This window comes from Diadema setosum, chromosome 20 (genome assembly GCF_964275005.1).
Source record: "Diadema setosum chromosome 20, eeDiaSeto1, whole genome shotgun sequence".
In the NCBI taxonomy this organism is placed as follows: domain Eukaryota; kingdom Metazoa; phylum Echinodermata; class Echinoidea; order Diadematoida; family Diadematidae; genus Diadema; species Diadema setosum.
The window spans coordinates 9,323,040-9,343,843 of NC_092704.1; the positions used below are offsets into that span (position 1 = coordinate 9,323,040).

A 20,804-nucleotide genomic window follows, 5' to 3' on the forward strand; every position below is an offset into this window, starting at 1 on the left:
ATATGTACATGCATGTCAGACCAAAAATTGCTCAAAAATGTGAATTTGTGTACAATTTCAATGGAAACTGTGCTTACAGTCAAATTTCATAAAAGCATGATTATTTTGGGGTTTTATTGATTAAAATCAATTAATAACATATTTTCTTGTTCGGAACAATGTCGCGGACAAGTTTCGTCAAAAAAACAATGAAAAACATAAAGTTGAAAAAACAAAGAAATACATAAGAAATTCAAAAAACAATAAAATACTTAAGAAATTTTTTCGGATAGCTCAATTTTTTTCTCTTATATTTGCTTAGGACACTAAAAAGAATATTTAGACAAAAAAATGTGCCCATTTGAGCTTTATTTAGTGATTTATACCAAATTGTCCGATTTCATACATCATTATGCATAAATTAGCATAATTTAGCATAAATGACAATTTTTTAAAAATCTAACTTCGTAGTACTTTAGATTACATCATAGGCAATGTGTGTGCCAATTTTCGTCTTGATCGCGCAGTCAACGGCCGAGATCTGGAGGGGGGGCTGGGAGGCCCCCCCCCCCCCCCCCCCCGGCCTAGTTAGGGTTAAGCACTGGAAGACTGTATAAATCATAGAAACAACGCAGCAATGATTCACACTTACCTTAAATAGCTTTATCTCCCACAAATATAAGTAGATTGGTTTTGGACTGATCCATGCCGTCTACGATTAGACTCAGGATTTTTTTTCTGTTTCCTCTTTGCATCATCACGCTTCCTATAGTACAGCTTTCTTTCCATCCTACAAATGGCAGGGCACAAATTTACCATAGCTTTTATTTTTTTACCCTTTTAATGAGGCAACAGATCACTTACATATCATTATGCCTTTTATTTAAAAAAAACTCACTTCCCTCCTATAATGTCCTTGCACTACTGTATGACCCACTGGTTTATTTGGAAAGCACTCAGTCCCCACTGACCTGTTCTACCCACTTCTATATGTGCCCCTTTGTTTCAGGCTACTGGCTAAACACTGACCAGCACATTCCATTGTGTTGACAACCACTACAGCAGAGCACAGAGTTCATTGATAAAATCTCATGACCATATCAATTTAATTCCATTTCAATTTTTAATATTGAAAATCAGTCATAGTCAAAGTACAATTTGTAATGAATGACATAATGCAAATGAATATGAGCCCCCATGAAACAGCTTGTGACCATGGTGCTGTAAGGACATTGTACTTGTAGGAAGGTAGTGGGGAAAATACACAATTTTTAATGCATAGATGTAATTTAATCAACTTAATCAGAATTGCTCTGTTATGGATATCTCAGCCATTTCAAAACCAATTTTCATCAAATAAATGTTGAATTCCTCATGGAATTACATGCTCTTTCATATTTCATAAGAGGTTTCTCATTATCTCACCAAAACATGTTAGAACCCTGAAATTAGGTCTCAACCAAAATTATACAATCCCTTTAATATGCATGTGAATTGAGAGAATGTAGCAATATTATTATTATTATTATTATCATCATTATTATTTCATTTTATTCATACAGGGTGGCCCCGTCAGTAATCAAGTACTGTATTCCAGGGGGCCCTGTAATATCATAAGTACAATACATCAATGAACGTTTGAGGAAAGTCTGACTATCTGTTCAAAAGTTATAAATTTGTGAAGTTTCAATGCTGCCATGGCAGGATAAGAAGACTAAAACATCTTGTGATGTCACGTATGTGTACAAAAAAATAAAGAAAATATAAAGAAAAATCAACATACAATTGTATTTTTCACTTTCTAGCATTATGTTTATGACAAGAACAATTGACTTGTCTCATTCAGAAGGCAGGGGAATAATATTACTCTAAACATACATCAGTACCAGTCAAGTATTGTGTACTTTCTTCTCAAAATGAAATTTTGTGGAATTCTCTTAATAGAAATGTTTTTTCTTTACATATCGTTCTATACATGTGACATCACAGACTGTAGAAATTTTTCATCAGGCAGTGACTGTACAGAAATTTTTAGAAATTGCTAACAAATTGAACAGATTGTATGATTTTCCTCATAACTATTACTGATTTTCCTCAAACTGTCAATATGCTCTGCTGATAGCACTCTATTTTCTTACATACTCCACTTGTCACATGAAGATGAACTTGCTCTTTTATCTGATTTCAGACGTTTTACTCTAAACAAAACACTGTTTTTCAGATTTTGAATGCATTGATATTTTTGCGGTACTAACATTATTTTTCTGCATTTTGGATTATTTGAATTTGTCCCACAAATATGCTTTCACACCCCTTTTGGCACACATTATACAGACTGTGCTATAAAAAGGGAAACCCAAACTGCAAGTTAATTCTCTGTGGAAAGGAAACAATTCATGAAATATGATGTTGCACATCAATATAAATTTCATATTATATTTGGGAAATAACATGGCACGGTATAAAAAGATGTAAACACCATGATGATGGAAGATGATGGACATAGACCTTGAGAGATTGTGATTATGTGACAGTTTTATCATAAAGCAGTAGACTGAGTTACCATTTACTGGTACACAGATGAAATGTATAATAGTTTCCTGAAATAATTCACTTACATTTGGCTTTCTTTGTGCATCATCATTGCATTCTCAAGCTCTTTCCTTTTTGGTCTGGTTCATTTCCTTGTCTAGTGTCTTCTCCAGGACAATACATTTCTGGCATTTTGAAGAAATCTCCAGTCTGCATGAAATGAAAACTGATGAAATTAGAATATCAATTACACCAAACTCTGAATCTGATTTTTTTTTATGCATGATTATAAAATGTTTTTTGATCGAATCACCACTCCCATCAAAGTACTGATGTGCACAAAATTACATGCATTAGAATACAGGGATATTAAAAAGCAAGTGTGCATAGGTTAACCAGAACACACTCACATTCAAATCCCACCAGTAATTGAATGACAGCTACATGTAGATGTTTCCAAATGTACCCCTTGATTAAGAAATTGAAAACTATATGTTTGAAAGACAAAATAAACTGACTTCAAAGGTCTGCAAAAACTTTCTGAAGCACTCCCAATTTATTTTATTATATTTTCAAGTGTCACTTAAAATATACAACCAAAATGCCACACAACAGTCACAATTGCCTGGATGCCTGAATCATCAATTGTGATGTCATGAATTCATATAGCACCATATCTGAAATTAAGAAAGAATCCAATTGAACATTACATTTTCAACGATTGTATAGAGCTGCGATGAGCTAATACGAGGTAATGAGATATATCTGCACTTTTAATTGTGACACTGAGAATATGAATAGGTTTTCTATGTATCATGTATTCCCAAATATATCATTAGCACTTGTTGAAAAATAAACATGTTGAGCCTTCTCTGTTTGCGCAAAAACTCCCCATGATTAGTAAGTGTGTTGGGATAAAACCTACCTTTTTCACTCTCACTTGCCAGAAGAACTTTGACCACAATTTGTAGAATTCAGCTTGGCCAATAGTAGGATCCAGTATTTCTGCCTTGTCACGAAGATACTGACTGTTAAATGTCTCTCTTGGTGCATCCATGAGGCAAGCGAATTTCATCTTTATGTGGCATGCGATCTCCTCCAAAGCTCAGGTGAGATAAATCCATCATGTCAGAAGCTCCATAAATATTTGTTCTTGTTGATAATTTTGAGGACAAATGTTAGCACCATCTCCATCATCATCAATACTGAGCTGAGATATCAAGTTCATTGATATTTCCATCATTTGTCTCCATTAATTGTACAAAAATTAGAATCATAGTTGTCCAGAGGAACATCTGCAGCTGACGAATGTGATATCTGACCAGAGTACACAGCTGGTATGGATGGAGCATCAGTTCACTTTCTCAATGAAGGCCAAGAGGAATGCCAAGGAGCTTTGAGTTTCAACCAAAGACTGCCCAAACATTGTTTGCTGACTGTGGTTTGGCAGACCACAAAGCACTTCTGTGAGAAACAAACCATAGGGCTTGGCACTTTCCGAAACCAGCAGAGCATTAGGGCTACATTGTATCTCTTCCCCCTCCCTGGCTATATCAACAATCTGATCTTGGAGGCGCACAAGAGAGTTTTCATTGTCTCTGATAAGGAGATAATTTATTAGGATTGCCTGCTCAGTGTAGCTTATTGTCAAGGGCCTGTTTTATAAAGGTATAAGGGTATAACCTCATTGCATGGACTAGCCAGCCAAAGCCTTATACGAATTGCCCACCCTGACTTATATTATCTTGCACAAGGAGAAAAGGAGGTTAGTGCAGTGCACATGTTCCTATACCACATGTTGAGGATACCATACATCAAGAATCATCAGTCATCTTCTCCATCAAACAGGTATAATGCATCTTAACTCTCTATGATTCAATGGCATACTACTTGATGATCTTGTATTACTTTTGTGTGGACTGTGTTTATGCTCAATTTGCTATGTAGAATCAGTGTTTTGAAATACTGATTCAAAATGCCATTCACAGGATTGAGTACCGATGTGCTCAGTCTTTTTGAGCTCGAGAAAGAGACGATACTGCAAATATGCTATGCTTATTGTTGAAATACTTTGAACTGTGCTCTACTGAACTATTCAGCTTGCATACCGTACGTGTTTTTCATATGTTTCATATGTTATAGTGCTGGAGTATAACATTCCTGAAGCTGAATATCAATAATGAAAACACTGTTTAGTCAAATGAGCAACTAATGTTCCTCAAATTATTATCTTACCCTTTGGTGAATATTCTCCTCTTTCTACAGAATATTTTGTGACTCTGGCAATTGAAAATGTCACAATTAAGCTTGAATAAAAATTGTTTCATTTTCATGTTTGAATATCAAGTTTTCACTGCAGTTTGGTCCCCAAATTGGTATGCGTGTACCATGTAGCTTCTTGTGGTTATCAGTGTACTGGATAATCAAAACAACACAGGAATGAACCTTTCAATGTGGCATGATAGAAGTGCATGTTTTTGCATTTCAACAATGAAGAAGCATTTTGCTGAAAACTGATTAAACTGAACTGCATTTAAGATGTATTTCTGGCTATTATTCACTGCAACTAACTGTCTCTAATCCCTATTTTTGTGATCTTCGCAAAGGGACATGGCAACAGGTGAAAATTTGGAGCCTGACAGGATCATTAAGAGGTGATATGCAGCTTAGAAGATTTGGCAAAAGATGAAAATTGACATCATGACAGGTTCATCAAAGAAGAACAATGCAGCCTGGCAGGTTTGTCCCCGGCTGAACCTGAGCAGCTCAGCACATTCATCACAAGCCGAACCCGGGGCAGCTCGGCAGGTTCGTCAAAAGCCGAACCTTGGCAGCTCGGCAGGTTCGTCAAAAGCCGAACCTTGCCAGCTGGGCAGGTTCGGCTTTTTGGGCAGGTTCGTCAAAAGCCGAACCTGGGCAGCGGGCAGGTTCGTCAAAAGCTGAACCTTGCCAACTCGGCAGGTTTGTCAAAAGCCGAACCTTGCCACCTGGGCAGGTTCGTCAAAAGCCGAACCTGGGCAGCTGGGCAGGTTCGTCAAAAGCCGAACCTGGCCAACTCAGCAGGTTCGTCAAAAGCCGAACCTTGGGAGCTCAGCAGGTTCGTCAAATGCCGAACCTTGGCAGCCCGGCAGGTTCGTCAAAAGCCGAACCTGGGCAGCTCGGGAGGTTCGTCAAAAGCCGAACCTTGCCAGCTCGGCAGGTTCGTCAAAAGCCGAACCTGGGCAGCTCGGCAGGTTCGTCAAAAGCCGAACCTTGCCAGCTCGGCAGGTTCGTCAAAAGCCGAACCTGGGCAGCTCGGCAGGTTCATCAAAAGCCGAACCTTGGCAGCTCCGCAGGTTCGTCAAAAGCCGAACCTTGGCAGCTCCGCAGGTTCGTCAAAAGCCGAACTTTGGCAGCTCCGCAGGTTCGTCAAAAGCCGAACCTTGCCAGCTCGGCAGATTCGTCAAAAGCCGAACCTAGGCAGCTTGACAGGTTCATCAGAAGCCGAACCTGGGCAGCTCGGCAGGTTCGTCAAAAGCCGAACCTTGCCAGCTCGGCAGGTTCGTCAAAAGCCGAACCTTGCCAGCTCGGTAGGTTCGTCAAAAGCCGAACCTTGCCAGCTCGGCAGGTTCGTCAAAAGCCGAACCTGGGCAGCTCGGCAGGTTCGTCAAAAGCCGAACCTTGCCAGCTCGGCAGGTTCGTCAAAAGCCGAACCTTGGCAGCTCGGCAGGTTCGTCAAAAGCCGAACCTGGGCAGCTCGGCAGGTTCGTCAAAAGCCGAGCCTTGGCAGCTCCGCAGGTTCGTCAAAAGCCGAACCTTGGCAGCTCCGCAGGTTCGTCAAAAGCCGAACTTTGGCAGCTCCGCAGGTTCGTCAAAAGCCGAACCTTGCCAGCTCGGCAGGTTCGTCACAAGCCGAACCTAGGCAGCTTGACAGGTTCATCAGAAGCCGAACCTGGGCAGCTCGGCAGGTTCGTCAAAAGCCGAACCTTGCCAGCTCGGCAGGTTCGTCAAAAGCCGAACCTTGCCAGCTCGGCAGGTTCGTCAAAAGCCGAACCTTGCCAGCTCGGCAGGTTCGTCAAAAGCCGAACCTGGGCAGCTCGGCAGGTTCGTCAAAAGCCGAACCTTGCCAGCTCGGCAGGTTCGTCAAAAGCCGATCCTGGGCAGCTCGGTAGGTTCGTCAAAAGCCGATCCTGGGCAGCTCGGTAGGTTCGTCAAAAGCCGAACCTTGGCAGCTCCGCAGGTTCGTCAAAAGCCGAACCTGGGCAGCTTGGCAGGTTCGTCTAGAGCCGAACCTTGACAGCTCAGCAGGTTTGGCAGAAGACCAACATTGACATATCTAGCTATGGCTGATGCAATTCTGAAAGAAATGAAGGATAGATTTGTTAATTCCATTTTGTTTATGCCGAACCTTGCACCACAATTTCAGATTAAGATTTAAAATTTCGATCATTTGTAGACTGATTTTCCCATTTTTTGAGCACCTATTTTTAGCAAAATCAGTCTAATTTTTTAGACTAATGTAGAAAGTCTATTTCTTAAATAGAACGGGTTAATTGTACCTGACAATTTACTTTAGAATATCAACCAGAGGGAGGACTCCACAGCATACCCTAAAAAACCCTACGCCACTAGTACTTTAAACTGCAAACACCGATTATCCATAAAAAGTATCGAAGATATTATTTTATGTACACATTAATATGTTTGATAACTTGCATTTGTTGGCCGACTCTTCCTTTCATTTTGTTGCCTCTTCTTGGTAAACCAAGTAAGGGCTCACAGTTTGCTCAGCCCCCACCCCCCCCCCCCCTCTCTTGCTGTTACTATTTCACTCTTTTCCTTTCTTTATCCCTCTGCTGTTCCTCATCTTGTTTGATGTTGCCTCCCTATTCACCCTTATCCTTCAAAGGTTGCCCCCATGGTCCTGGGGATCATCTCTGACCCTCCTCTGCCTTTTGTCTGTCCACCTTCCTTTAATCCCCCTCCCTTTACCCCTTAGGCTCCGTGCCCATGACCTCCTACCCTTCCCTTTTGTTTTCTTTGTTCTGTGTCCCTAGCCCTTCCCTAACTGTTCTTTTTGTCATGCAGTCCTTAAATGTGATTGCTTTCCCTAGCTGCCTGTTTGTCATTTTGCCTCTGACCAAGATTCTGCTAGGATTGAAAGCTCAGGCCCCTTTTGACTCCATTTCACTCCACTGGCTCGCCACTATTGGATAAGCAGTTTTCAGCAGCCTTTTTTGCTACAAGAAGATATATAAAATCTCTTGAGATTTCGATGACCACACTCGCATACAAGCAAAATCAACAACCTGGCTACAGCTTACATCCAAGAGTTACAAGCTGTAAGATGAATGCCCCCTTTCCCCTCCCCCCTCCATCCCCTTCCTCCTTACCTCTTACTCCCTTCTTCCCTGATCCAAGGTCTGCCAGCGCCTTGATAACATTCCCCAGGGAGGAGAGGGAGAGGTTGATGGCTGCGCCCTCCTTCAGACGGTCCCCGGTGGCACCCGAGCTCTCAACCCTCTCGCTGTCAACAAAGGAATGAAAAGACACACACAAAACCAATGATGACTTCACATGTAAGGACATGTGATCTTTTGTTTAACCCATTGAGGACAAGTTGATTTTGCTATAACACACATTTCCCATATACACACCTGTCAGAGTATACTTGCAATTAGTCATCAGTGGACTAATAATACACTGGCCACGGAGAAAGGGCATGTTTCAGTAAGATTGAGTGTACATTGTAAGTTGCAATCAAGCTAATTGCGTTTCATAAACAACTTTGCAATTCAATGAAAGTTACTCTTGATTTTTCTTGAAATCAAGCGTGTCTTTATGAAGCAGGACATATGCTCAATATTGAACTTATGATCCATTCTCCGAGTTATGCTAAATAAATCGAGCGTAATATTGATCACAACTCTTCATGAAACAGGCCCCTGCTCTCACGCTGCCATTTTCAAGCTCTCTTGACATCCTCTTGGCATGCAAGCATTATGTGCGACAGAACCCTTTCATAACATATTCCAAACAAACTTTAGGGTGTCTTACTACAAAATACAATTCATTAGCCCAAGGAGGTTGAAGAGATGGAGTAACAACAGAGTTATTCCCTTTGATCTATGTTCGAAGCCGCTGCTCAAAAATATTTGGAGCATGTGCCAAACAGGATCTGCCGCGCCGATACGAAGACAATTGACTCGTGTCTCATTGCGTAATCACCAGCCACTTTCAAAGGAAGATATGTCTTTGTGATGGTAATTATTTTTCGCTATCCCTTCTTATAAATGCTAGGTGGTACAGACACGAGGATGTGCGAACAGAAATTGAGGGAAAAATGCTGAAATGAAAATTCAAATTACTCGACTGGGCATATGCGGGCACTAATCTGATATATATATCAATAAAGAATTATACTTGAAGATTATTACATGTTAGTTTCATATGGGGAAATTAAGTCGAAAAGTGATAAAACCAGCTTTCCGGGATGGTACAGTTGTAAACATTTTCACATAATACAGCTCTGATTTACACTTTTGCGCAAATTTCTCAACGGAATTGACTTTTGTTTTACATGCTTTATCATTAAGTGAAATTTCATTTCATTTAATGAATAGATAAACAAAATATGGCCAACACTATGATAACATTCAAAATGAATCTTCAGATTGCTCAGCAAGACGGCGGCTTGGAACATCGATCATCAAAGGCACAAGTGCACCTGTGGAATTCTTTTGTACATCAATAGAAATCTGACAACTGTTTGAATAAATTACAGCCAGTTGGAACTCCATGTATAAAACCTCCTTGATTAGACAAGCTGTTTGTACAGTACATGTTTCAAATATCTGAGAGCTCACGAATCAACAATATGCAAACACAGGCACAAGTGTTCATCAGGCTTACCTTCCTGCCAAATCCACCAGGTTGATGATTGATGTCTTGGTCATATTCTTGCCCGTCTCATTTTTTCCTTTCTGGACGAATCGAATGGACACTATGGTGTGAGCTCGGCTGGAAAAATAGGCACAGCAAAACATGAAGAAAGAAAAAAAAAGAAAATGAATCAACACGAACTTTGTTCATTTTCATTCATTTCAAGCTTGGTTAAAATGTCATACTTGTCACACAACTCACAAAGAATTTCACACCTAGATTTCATATATCAGAGCAGTGCAACATCTTTTAAAGGTGCATGGTCCCGGTGTTTTAGTCAAATGCGTACACGGGCGCACGGCACAAGTTTCCTATAGAGACCTACGCTATTGACTCCTCTTTAGCGCTTACGCTTTGGCCCACTTTCCCCGAGTCCAAAGAAGTCCGATTCACTGTAGTCAGTGGTCGGATCACAGTTCGGCTCAAGATTTGGCTGAGGGGAATGACAGCTTTAGTAAACTTCTTTTGTGATGTCATAATAACAAGCACATATGCACGCACCCTGGCATTACTACAGACTGCGCGATGCGCAGAGAAGACAACAAAGGCAACGTTACTTAGCAACACCTATGCACTTTACTCTTGATGACAGCTAAACTTCGGTAATCTTCGTATCAATGCCAACGGTGATCGGCAGTATCATCAACAGCGCCCTCTACACTACCGGGACTATGCACCTTTAAGGGCACCAGTCTCATTCATGATGCCTTGGAAAATACTTTTTTTATAAATGTCTGGCATCCTATTATGTTTCTCGCTCACTCACACACACACACACACACACACACACAGTGAAACTGACAAAAGGTACATTGTGGGAGTAACCAATTATTTTCTCCCTATAGACAAATACTCCCATGTCAATTTTTACCCCCACAGTGCTGACTAAATAAAGCGAAACACAAGAGGAATACCCTCATAATATACCTCTTGCTCGTCAACACACACAAACACTAGAAAACTGCTCTTTCCCCATTCTATTTTGTCATATATTTATCTGCTCTCTTTCATCTCCATCTCTGTCTTTCCATCCCCCCCCCCCATTTGCATAGATAACTTCTGCATTTCTTACATATCTGCTAGTGTTCCCTGAACACACAGAAGGATCGAAAAGAAGTGTGTTGACTCACCTGCTTGTGGCATTCATATTTGTGGACGCTATGGTTCGGTTCCTTGTGCCTTCATTGATTTTATTGTTGATGTCAGCGTAGCTCATTACAGGAAACGTTGCCTGCTGCTCAACTGTAAAGCATCACATACCACACACCACAAATTAACGTTTTGTTACTGTGACAGGAAGTATGAATAGCTCTGTACGTACATTATGTCAAAAAAAAAAAAACTTACAAATGAATTTTCGCATTGATAACTTCCAATATGATTAAACTGTCAAAATGCTACTTCAGGGTCTTAACATATAACATCTTAGTTTTACTTTGCAGAAACCCCCAATAACTTTGGTTAAGTGGTCACAGAGAAATGTGGAACTTAATAAAGCGTGTAATGGGTATGATTCTTCTAAGTTGCAAGAATTAGGGCTATTGAAACATCGCAGCATGTTTCTGTAGAGAATAGCATAGGCATACTGCATGAGTTTTGTGTTTGAAATCACCTTTTTTTTTGTCTTCATTGCTTAAGCGTCCAGATAAGGGAGAAATTCAAGTAAGAGGGGGCCAGATAATCATGGTCGGACTGTATTTCCTTCTCAACACTGCCAATTCATTCACCTACCACGATTACAGGTGACAAAAATTTGCAGTGATGTGAGGCAATACAAGGTGTCCAGTAGAAACACACTTAAACATTACTGTAGTATTCATCATTCCGCAAGATCTTGGGCTCAATAATAACTCACAATATCTATAAAACACTTATCACATTACAATGTCTCTATAAGCACTGATATCACACAAGTGAACATCATTATGCTTTACCGAAGAAGCCCTTCTGTGCATGCTCCCTGATCTTCAGGCCACCTTTGACCTTGAAGCTGGACGGGGTGAGAAGGTCTCTGACCTGTTCATTGTAGATCTCCAGCATGCTGACAAAGACCTGGGTCAAGAGTCAAAAGGTCAGAGGTCATTAACACAAAGCAAAGGATGTACCGGGGCTGACCCATTTGGGTACAATTCCAAATTCTATACACAAAGGCATGTTACCAACACATCTAAATCTTTCCATTTTTTCCCATTCATTTTTTTAAAAGAAAAAGCCAAGAAAGAGCAGCACTTTGCAATCACACTTGAGGCACTCATTTTAATGGATCCTGTGGTATATGGAATGGAAGCCATAAATAAAGTAAAAAAAAAATAATTATGAATTATATTTCTTAAATTTGCACAATAGCACTCTGACTTTGTAAGGTTATGGCTGTCTTAAAGGACTACTCAAGTGTTCGTGTCTTCAAAAATTCTTGCAATGTCAAAAACAACAACAAAACAGGATTTTTTGTTTTGTTTGTTTGTTTGTTTTAAGATGAGACAGTACAGATTCAGCACAATATAGGTCAAGAGTGCCTAAGTCACAATCAAGATGAACTAATGCAAGTTGGCCATGGAAAGGTGCATGTGTGTCCAATGACTTCTTAACAGCGCAAGGGTTATCACTTTCTTACATCTGCATAATTTTACCAAAACTTGTAGTGCATTTACCACATTCTTCCTTTAATACTGGTTTTCGCTAACCCTTTCTGTGCAATGGACATTGGCCAGTGTGTACAATGCTGTGGGTGGTCTGTGTCAGTCATCACTCTAGGCACACAAAGGTTAGGTAACCATCCCTTTTTGGTTCAGTTCTCGCTTCATCATGAAGAGAAAAGCCTGTGTAGGAGGACCAGTCATTTCAATCCTTTCTGAGCCAAGGCTCTTGAAGCTTAACTTGACAAGTTTTGTTATCAGCGTTCAGTTATTGAAACTTGACCTCGTTAATAGCAAGCCCACTCAGGTGCAGCAATGTTCCTCAGGCCAACAGGAAGTCACCCCTATGATGTCACCATTGTGACATCATAGGGATTAAGGGGATTAGGAAATCCCTATTCATTGATGATCAAGTGTCCAGACAGCTTTGTCAATTGACTATTAACCTGTTGAGGATGGGCTGATTTTGCTACAACACGCATTTCCCATAAACACTTGCCTGAGTATACTCGAGGGGGGGGGGGGAGGGAACTGGTCCTTAACGGGTTAAAGAAAGCACTTCAGGGTGCATACCCATTTAATATTAGCAGACAAAAACAAAGCAGAGCATGGGTCGAGGAAATAATTAATTATACCTGGTACTCTTCTTCTTTTGACTTATCAGCAACCTTCATCTTCTCTGCGATACCACGGAACAGCTCTGAACAAGCCACAGGAACAATTCCTGACAAAATAAACAGAAACAAAATGAGAGAAAGTGAGAGATGTTGTCATCACCTCTGCATTAGTTGCCATGGCAACAATCACAGCACCACGCACCATGCTTGATGTTTCCCCTTACTTCATATAAAGATTCATTCATTGTAATTTTGGTATTTTCATGTATTTATTTTCATTTTTTCTTTTACAGTGAGGACTTTTTCTGGAATTCATTGACAATGGTCAACCTATCCTGTGGTGGTGAGTGCTTTCATTTACAGGAATCATAACACTTGATACCGGCATCATCATCATTTTGGTCCTGAGTAGAACGGACTGGTCAGTTCAAATGTGAATGGATTCAGGTTTTGTTGTCTGGTGACTGACCACACGAGGCAATCACTACTAAACACTGCTCTTGAGTGGAGGCTGAGCACAACTGCCTACGTTTCATGGGGTTGGGGTGGGATGTAGTAATAAAGTGAGGACGGGAGGAACAGGCTGGTGGTCTACACACAGAAGCAAGACCTTGGAGTATTACCAAAATCAAGTACAAGAACAACTGGTGATAAAGTGGGGAGTGGAAATAACAGGATGGGCATCCATACCCAGCAGCAGGATATTGTAACATTTAAACCTAGAATAAAGAACCTTGTGGTAGTAAGAAAAAGGATGAGGTCTACACAAAGTTGAAGAACACTAGAATATAACTACAATCGAACATAAAAAAGAAATTTGATGATCACAAGCCAATTATGGTAGTAATATGTGAATTACATATTACATATATGTAATATGTGAATGTGAAACACTAACACACATACACAAACAAGCAATGATTAATACATCAACATCATGTGCTCATTTATTTATCATATCTAGCGCCTTGAGTATCTTTTTTAGGTAGAAATGTGCGCTTTATAAGAGTCTCACAATTACTATTATTATTATCTAACTCCATAAAGAGCATTTACATGGTCTGGGCAAAAATTCCAATCGGCTCTAATGGTAATATTGCCATGATATGTCTACTTATGTTCCTGGACTTTACTGTCTTTTTTTATTGAGTCCCTAGTCAACCATACCAGTATCATCCTTACCTCTGTTAGCACCGTAGCCCACGATAGAGTAGGACTTTCCACTTCCGGTCTGTCCATAGGCAAAGAGGCAGCAGTTATAGCCTTGCCATGCATTCTCCAACACGCTGGCCCCAAGGTCTGCAAACACCCTTTTCTGTACACACGTACAACAAAGTATGTGTCCATTGTCATTATGATCGGTAAAAACACAGAAGCCTGACAAACGGCATATTGAAGTTTGCTTGGTTTTTGTTTCACATGTACACCAACAGTTTGTCCTCTATGATAGAGCAAAATTACAAATAACTGTCCCAGTTGAAGTGACACAACTGGAATGAATATAAGTTAATGAACACAACCAATAAAAAATACCTAAATGAATGCTTGGCTGATCAAGACTTTGTAGTGAAGAGCTCCATTCTGAGAATTCGACTATGCCATCATAAACTTGCATTCTCCTATACTCTGTTTTTACTCATCCGTGGGCCTTGATTTTAACAGTAGTCCAGGACACAATTTTCCAAACACTGTGACTGTCATGAAACCTAAAATTGGCTATCTGCTTCTAGGATAGTGTGGAGTTTTAAAAGACGGAATATCTGCCATCACTTTCCAGTCACCTGATCTGCATATTTCTTGTTTGTGGGCTCCAGGTAGCCGTCTTTGTTTTCCTTGAACCCGTCATGTGACCAGTAGGAGAAGTCGTAGGTGAATTTCTTCGGCTCCTCCTTGTCATTCTCTGGGTTGCTGATGAGGGTGGTGTTGCCGTTCATTTGGATGATGCATTTTGCCTTGCGGGTCTTCTCGCGATCGTTGTGTAGAAATGCTAAGGAAATATTTTCCAGCATGCAGCTGCTACTAGTACTACTACATATTATGCAATTTTAGTGCATATTGAATCCTGAATTTGACCTTTCCTGTCAAGTACATCTTACGTAAAATGCTTACAATGGTATGGTGCTTGGCTGTCATTTTCCCCCTAACTTAATAGGCCCTAAAATTTTGTCCGTATGCTTCAAAATGTAAAGTGGACATCAACCCAATCTACCAATCCAGTGGTAGTGATTCTAGTATGATTCTGGTATTGATTCCAGGGTATCAATCATACTGTACATACTGTAAGGATAGGTAACCTACATGTAAGAAAGGCAGTCAGAACACAGAATATTTTGGCTGGTCCAGGGCAAGGTCCTGGCACATCCTGGCACTCAGCCCCCAGCCCTGGTCAGCCACAGCCTGGGCAGGCATTCACCACACCTGATACCTCCATCCTTGCCGCTAGCACTTTGCTGCCTTAAAAAAACAAAAACAAAAACAAAAACAAAAACAAAAACAAAACATCAACCCCACTTTTAGCATAACATCATTAATGACCCACTGCCTCAGCTCCGACACATTCTCAAAATCCGCAATGGCCATGTATAGTAAGGGGATTAGATCTCGTGCAGGGACTTATGGTCGCGCATAGCGAAACTGCGTATAGCAAGCAATATTACGCGTGGGACTAAGCGCAAAATTTGATGATACGCCCATGGAATAAACATACCTGACAACCGCTAAACATGAGAAGGAAGCAGGTAAGAAATTTTGATTTCGAACAAATTTTTCACTAAATTTCCAATTTTTTACCTTGTAATTTACCTAGGCGCCTACCTTAGCTTAAAATCTGTTTTAAGGATGTTGTAGCCTAAACGTGTCGTCTCGCTTGTCTCGTTCGTAGCCGATAGAATTCGTAATTTGTTTGATCGATCGTTTATAATATTTTACAAAAGCCGAAGCACGTTACAGCCTCAGAGGGGCATACACTTTCACGCATGAAACTACATAGCTAGGGCAGCTGCGTGACCTTTATATACCCCGAGAATTGAACGCAGAAATTCAAATCCGACATACAAACGGCGACAGTGCACTACTCCGTCATCGAATCATCAGAGGAGATTCTGGGAGGTGATTTTTCTGCATTTTCGTGATATTTATTGAGAAATTCAGGTACGATTGTGGAATAATTCTATTATAAGAGCATCACAAACTTTCGTGCGCGATATCTAGACCCCACAACCATACGCCATGATAGGCTCTATACGGGTACAACTTGACAACCAACCCGCGGCCACCCGCTCATCTCCGAATGCAGAGCAGAGCAGAGCCAGGCCCAGGCCGGGGGGCCAGGCCAGGGTCGTCTGGGCCAGAGCGCACAGGAACTCTAAAAGAAATTTAGGTGCCTAGGCCTAGTCCTACTTAAATTCTAGGAGGCCGAATGAAAAATTCTAAAAGAAATAAAAAAAAAAAAAAAAACCTGAGAACGGTGACAATACTGACATCAATGTCAAAGGGGACCTTGATTCATTATTCAGCTGTCCTATTACGAGTGCAAAATTGGTTATACTTAACGTTAGTTCTTATAATTTCCATATAAAGATGCGAGTTGAATACAAACGCAGAATAGAAAATCTACGAAACCGCATAAGCTGCTTACACACAAGAAAATAAATAGATGGGACTACACTGCGGCGGGTTCATGGCTCACACTCGTGAAACACCTCGCCACCCACGGCGAGGGAGACTCTTTCTGATAATCTCAAGATATATGATGAATTTCCCGTAATTTTTAGGCATAAAGCGATAAGTGTTATTCAAAAGGATATGAATGGTCTCACACGAACAGCTACTCTGACATTTTCAGCCATGTTTTGTGGTACCTTGGTAACGGCCTAACCGTTAACGTTGGATCGTGACCTGCGGGCGGCGGCGAACGGCGAACGCTATCTTTTCGCACCCACCATGATATGGATATGCATGGTATACGGTACGTACGGTAGTACAGATTGCATCAAGCACTTTTTTTTTTGTTTGTTTGTTTGTTTGTTTTTTTTTTTTTGGATAATTATTTATTCAAATTTCGTTCAATTTCATATCAGAAGGATCAGAAACGTTCACAGACCAAAACAAGACATCATACAAAAACAGACTGAATTATATACACAAACATAATACAAAATAACATCAACTTACACTAGAAGGACAAAATGCAGTAATACTAAAATTGTGCAAACTAATGTCAAACTTACATTGTAACTCTTAAAAAGAAAACAACGAAATCCGCTTTTTGTTTTTTTCAACACATATTCTCGCAAAATCCCGCAAAACAGGAACAATAGAGATAATTTGCTTAAAAAAAAACGGGCATATTTCATTGCTTCTCGAAAAAAAAAGAAGAAAAAAAAAGAGGCCATTTGCGAGAAAGCATACACACATGCACACACACACACCCACATAACACCAAACATGCCCCCTCCCCCCCCCCCTCCCTCCCCCACCCTCCCCGTGCCTTCAGCCCTCAGGTTTATATGTACACTTAAATAATTCTGCCGTGTAAGTTGCCATTTTATTTATCATACAATAAAATACATCCTAATCATAATATGGAGATGATGTGGAAAGGTAGAAGCAATAGAGGAAAAAAAAAAACGACAACGATGTGATAATAACCCGCGGATACGGCAAAATCAAGACAAAAAAAAAATCACGTATCATCCTCGGTATTCATCATATACTCCCACTTTAACAAATGCATTCCAACTGTTCCTCTGTTACTCGCTATCTTATTTTCTTCTTTACACATATTAAAATACTTCATAAAATCATTAAACTTCGGTACATTCCCCTGCACTCGCTAAATATAAAATATGTGTAACCATCTATAATTGTATTCCATCCTTTCACTTTTAACGAGTTTCCGGATATACCTGTATAAACAACTTCCAAGTTTATATTTCCTAATTCTTCTAAATTCAATTTGTGAATAATAATTTGCCACAATTCCTGCACTTCAATACACTCCCAAAATAAATGTGAATATGTCTCAGTGCTTTTGTTTTGTTTTTGTTTTTGTTTTTTTGCAGAAAGAACACAGATCATTAGAAGCAAACCCAAATCTCAACAGATTAACTTTTGTATAAAGTGCACCATGAAGAAGTTTAAACTGAAATTCCCTAAGCTTTGGGATAAGAGTTGTGACTCTGGGTCGGAGAAAAATATCTTGGGTTACTTTTGGGGAGAAGGCTAAATTACTCTGTTGATCTCGTACTTCCAATTATATAACTGCTGTAAATCAGTTAATCCCATGCACAACACACATACACACATACACACACACACGCAGCTGAAAAGCATGCATGTAAAACAGTCCCCCCCCCCCCACCTCCTCCACACCAACACACACACACATTGAACAGCGGTAAACTGAGGTACGTTTCCTGTACTGAGGGAGGTGGCGCCTCCTAGAGTGGTTTCATGAAGTCATCACAATAATCATAAAGCCAAGGTCCTTATAAATTTGAGTCTCGTTCATAAGACATCATGCAGACTTATAAGACACTTCTGTATCGTGAAATTTATGGATATGAAAGCCTCTCTTGTCTACGCATGAGCAACTTTAGTCATTCTGAGATTTGATTAGGACTTGACTCAACTGATGAGCCGTTTAAAAAAAAAAACTATTTTCATCAAAGAAACGTTGAATTCCTCTTGAAAGTACATGTTCTTTTACATTTCACAAGAGGTTTCTCGTCTCCCCTAAAGATGTTAGAAACCACGATCCCTTTAAAAAAGCAGCAGGAGCAGTGTCACGGGACGGAACGTTTTTCAGGGTGCCCCCTCCCCCATAGACGGAACCTCGAGGATGTTTTCTTCTTTCCATTTTTGTTTCCATTTTTCATTTTTTTTTAAAGTTCAGTGTGTGTGTGTGTGTGTGTGTGTGTGTGTGTGTGTTTTATAGTTTTTGACAATCTGCAGCCTCCACCCGCACTTCCGAGGCCCCTTGATGTGCAGAGTTGGCACAATGCAAGAATTCTGGCATAGATAGCCATGTCAGCAGAAATAATTATCTACTCTTTTTGCTTTTGGACTTTTTTAAAATCATTCCTTACATCAGTCATTCCCTTGTTGAATTTGAATTGTTCGTTAATTTATTTATTATTCATTCATTCATTCATTTATTCATCCATTTAGGCACAATTATTGCTCACTCAGTCAGTCATTCAGCGATCGTGGATCCATCATCAATCCTTTTGTTTTGTCATATTATAAGAAAGTTACTTTAAGAAAATTTCATAGGTTATGAGGTTAATCATATCACGCACCCTTCGATAGCGAAATATGATTTCATATATGCCTTCTAATGATTCAATTTTAAGCTTCAACACACTACCATATCCAGTGTCTGATTATATAATGAAACTTTAAACAGTGGCGGATCCAGAGGGGGCGCAGCCGGCAAACGCTCCCCTTTATTTTTTGTTATAAAACAAAAGAAACACACACACACACACAAATAAAATGAAATGAAACCCGGAAGTGGCACCAGAAATAGTTGCGCCCCCCCCCCCCCCCTTTGCAGAATTCCTGGATCCACCCCTGCTTTAAAATGCTTTTTTTGATAGTCAAACAGTTCCTCTGCAGCCCTCCAAAAATTCACTTTGAATAGAATTAGAAAACAACAAAATATGATTCATTTTTATACGTCACACGCAACAGTATGGTTAAAGTCTACCCATTCATACTTACGCCGTAACACCGCTTTTGCGCAGTAAGTCTCTGTTTTTGTTTTGTTTTTCATCGCATACTTTGTGAATGACCTCCTATCTTCATACGCAATATTTTCCTCTATGCACTTGAAGAGGATGATATATTGCATTTCCATTTTGATTATTCTTGTTGGGGCATAGATGTTTCCAATTCAATGTTCACAAAGGAGTCAACGATACACCACGCACGCATTCACACTGCACGGTTATGATCACTTCCGGGCGGCGTCCCATCATTCTTTCACGTGGCGATTGTTGACATGTTTTGGCGCGCCTTGCACAGCTGAGTAATTCCGCGCGAATCACAAGCGAGTTCAACACACACCACAGTCCGCCTCGCACCACCATACCTGGAATGTACACTGCACTGTGTGCCGTGCGTGCATTATTGTACCGCGAGTTTCATTCTCTGCGTTCGGTATTCCAGCCAATGTACGTTTGTGATCGAATGAACTTGTCTAGCTAGTTGTGTTGAGAAGAAAGGATCTCCAACTGCCTTCAGAAAGAGGATCGCATGGCTTTGCTCGTGCAGTTCCCTGAAATTTAAGTGGTAAGTGAAAAATCAGATAAAAGCAATGCTTCGAAGTATGTGAAAGTGAGTCAAACCTCTCTAAAACAGTAACGTTATTGTCGTTACACTTGCTGAAAGTTGACTTGACGAAACGACTCCGACCTCCCTGGCCGCGCAGCCGGGTCTATTCCAGTGTTAAAAAGTCTAACGTTACTTGTTGTTACACTCGACTTTACACCGGTTAGGTCTTTTCTAAGGAATTCTTCATAACTACAACGTGAAGTGATTGTTAATGTCATGTCAATTCATAACGTAATGATGGGTTTCCCATAAGACATTGGGTGTAAATTTATGTCAAAGTGTACTCAAACTCAAATTTGTATTGTATGCCATGCGTGGGCAAAGTGGGCGGTGGGGGAGGCCATCATTTGACTTGGAAGTTGTATCTTGATCTTGATGGTGTACGTTGATCAGCCCTGGTCATGCTGGTAGAGCAACACTCAACTCACGTAGACGGAGTCTACGTGAGATGAAAATTTTAACTTTCCTTGTTTCAACTTAAGAATGAAGCAAAAGAGCCCCTATCTCTGACATGATGGCCAGATTATCATGATCATGATGATGGTGTTGACAACTAATTTTTCTACCAGCAGCAGTAGATACCACTCTACGTCTCTACGCTATACGCTACGCTACCCTGGCCTTGTTACAATGCACTCACTCAGGCACGGATGCATGCACTCACTTTCACACTTCACAGTCTCGCACACATTTGGCAGGTGTTGGGGTATGTGGGGGGACATAGAGCTCTACAGCTGTAAGGAAAGAAGTCTACCTTATTTGTTCCTTCTCTAGGAAATTC

General features: G+C 40.4%; 2 protein-coding genes across 2 annotated transcripts in view; one reads left to right on the forward strand and one right to left on the reverse strand.

The window, feature by feature from the left end:
- LOC140243659 (kinesin-like protein KIF28P) overlaps positions 1-16,533 on the reverse strand; it is a 52,879-nt gene extending 36,346 nt beyond the window's left edge. Inside the window, exons 1-8 of the mRNA XM_072323324.1 lie at positions 16,492-16,533; positions 14,467-14,661; positions 13,868-14,000; positions 12,704-12,792; positions 11,367-11,484; positions 10,563-10,674; positions 9,403-9,510; positions 7,884-8,017 (exon numbers count right to left, since the gene is read on the reverse strand). Coding sequence (XP_072179425.1) covers positions 7,884-8,017; positions 9,403-9,510; positions 10,563-10,674; positions 11,367-11,484; positions 12,704-12,792; positions 13,868-14,000; positions 14,467-14,661; positions 16,492-16,533 — 931 coding nt within the window. The remainder of the gene's footprint in view (positions 1-7,883; positions 8,018-9,402; positions 9,511-10,562; positions 10,675-11,366; positions 11,485-12,703; positions 12,793-13,867; positions 14,001-14,466; positions 14,662-16,491) is intronic.
- A 3,330-nt stretch (positions 16,534-19,863) lies between these two features.
- Positions 19,864-20,804, forward strand: part of LOC140244071 (uncharacterized) — a 36,864-nt gene continuing 35,923 nt past the window's right edge. Inside the window, exon 1 of the mRNA XM_072323721.1 lies at positions 19,864-19,981. The gene's annotated coding sequence lies outside the window, so the exon portion shown is untranslated. The remainder of the gene's footprint in view (positions 19,982-20,804) is intronic.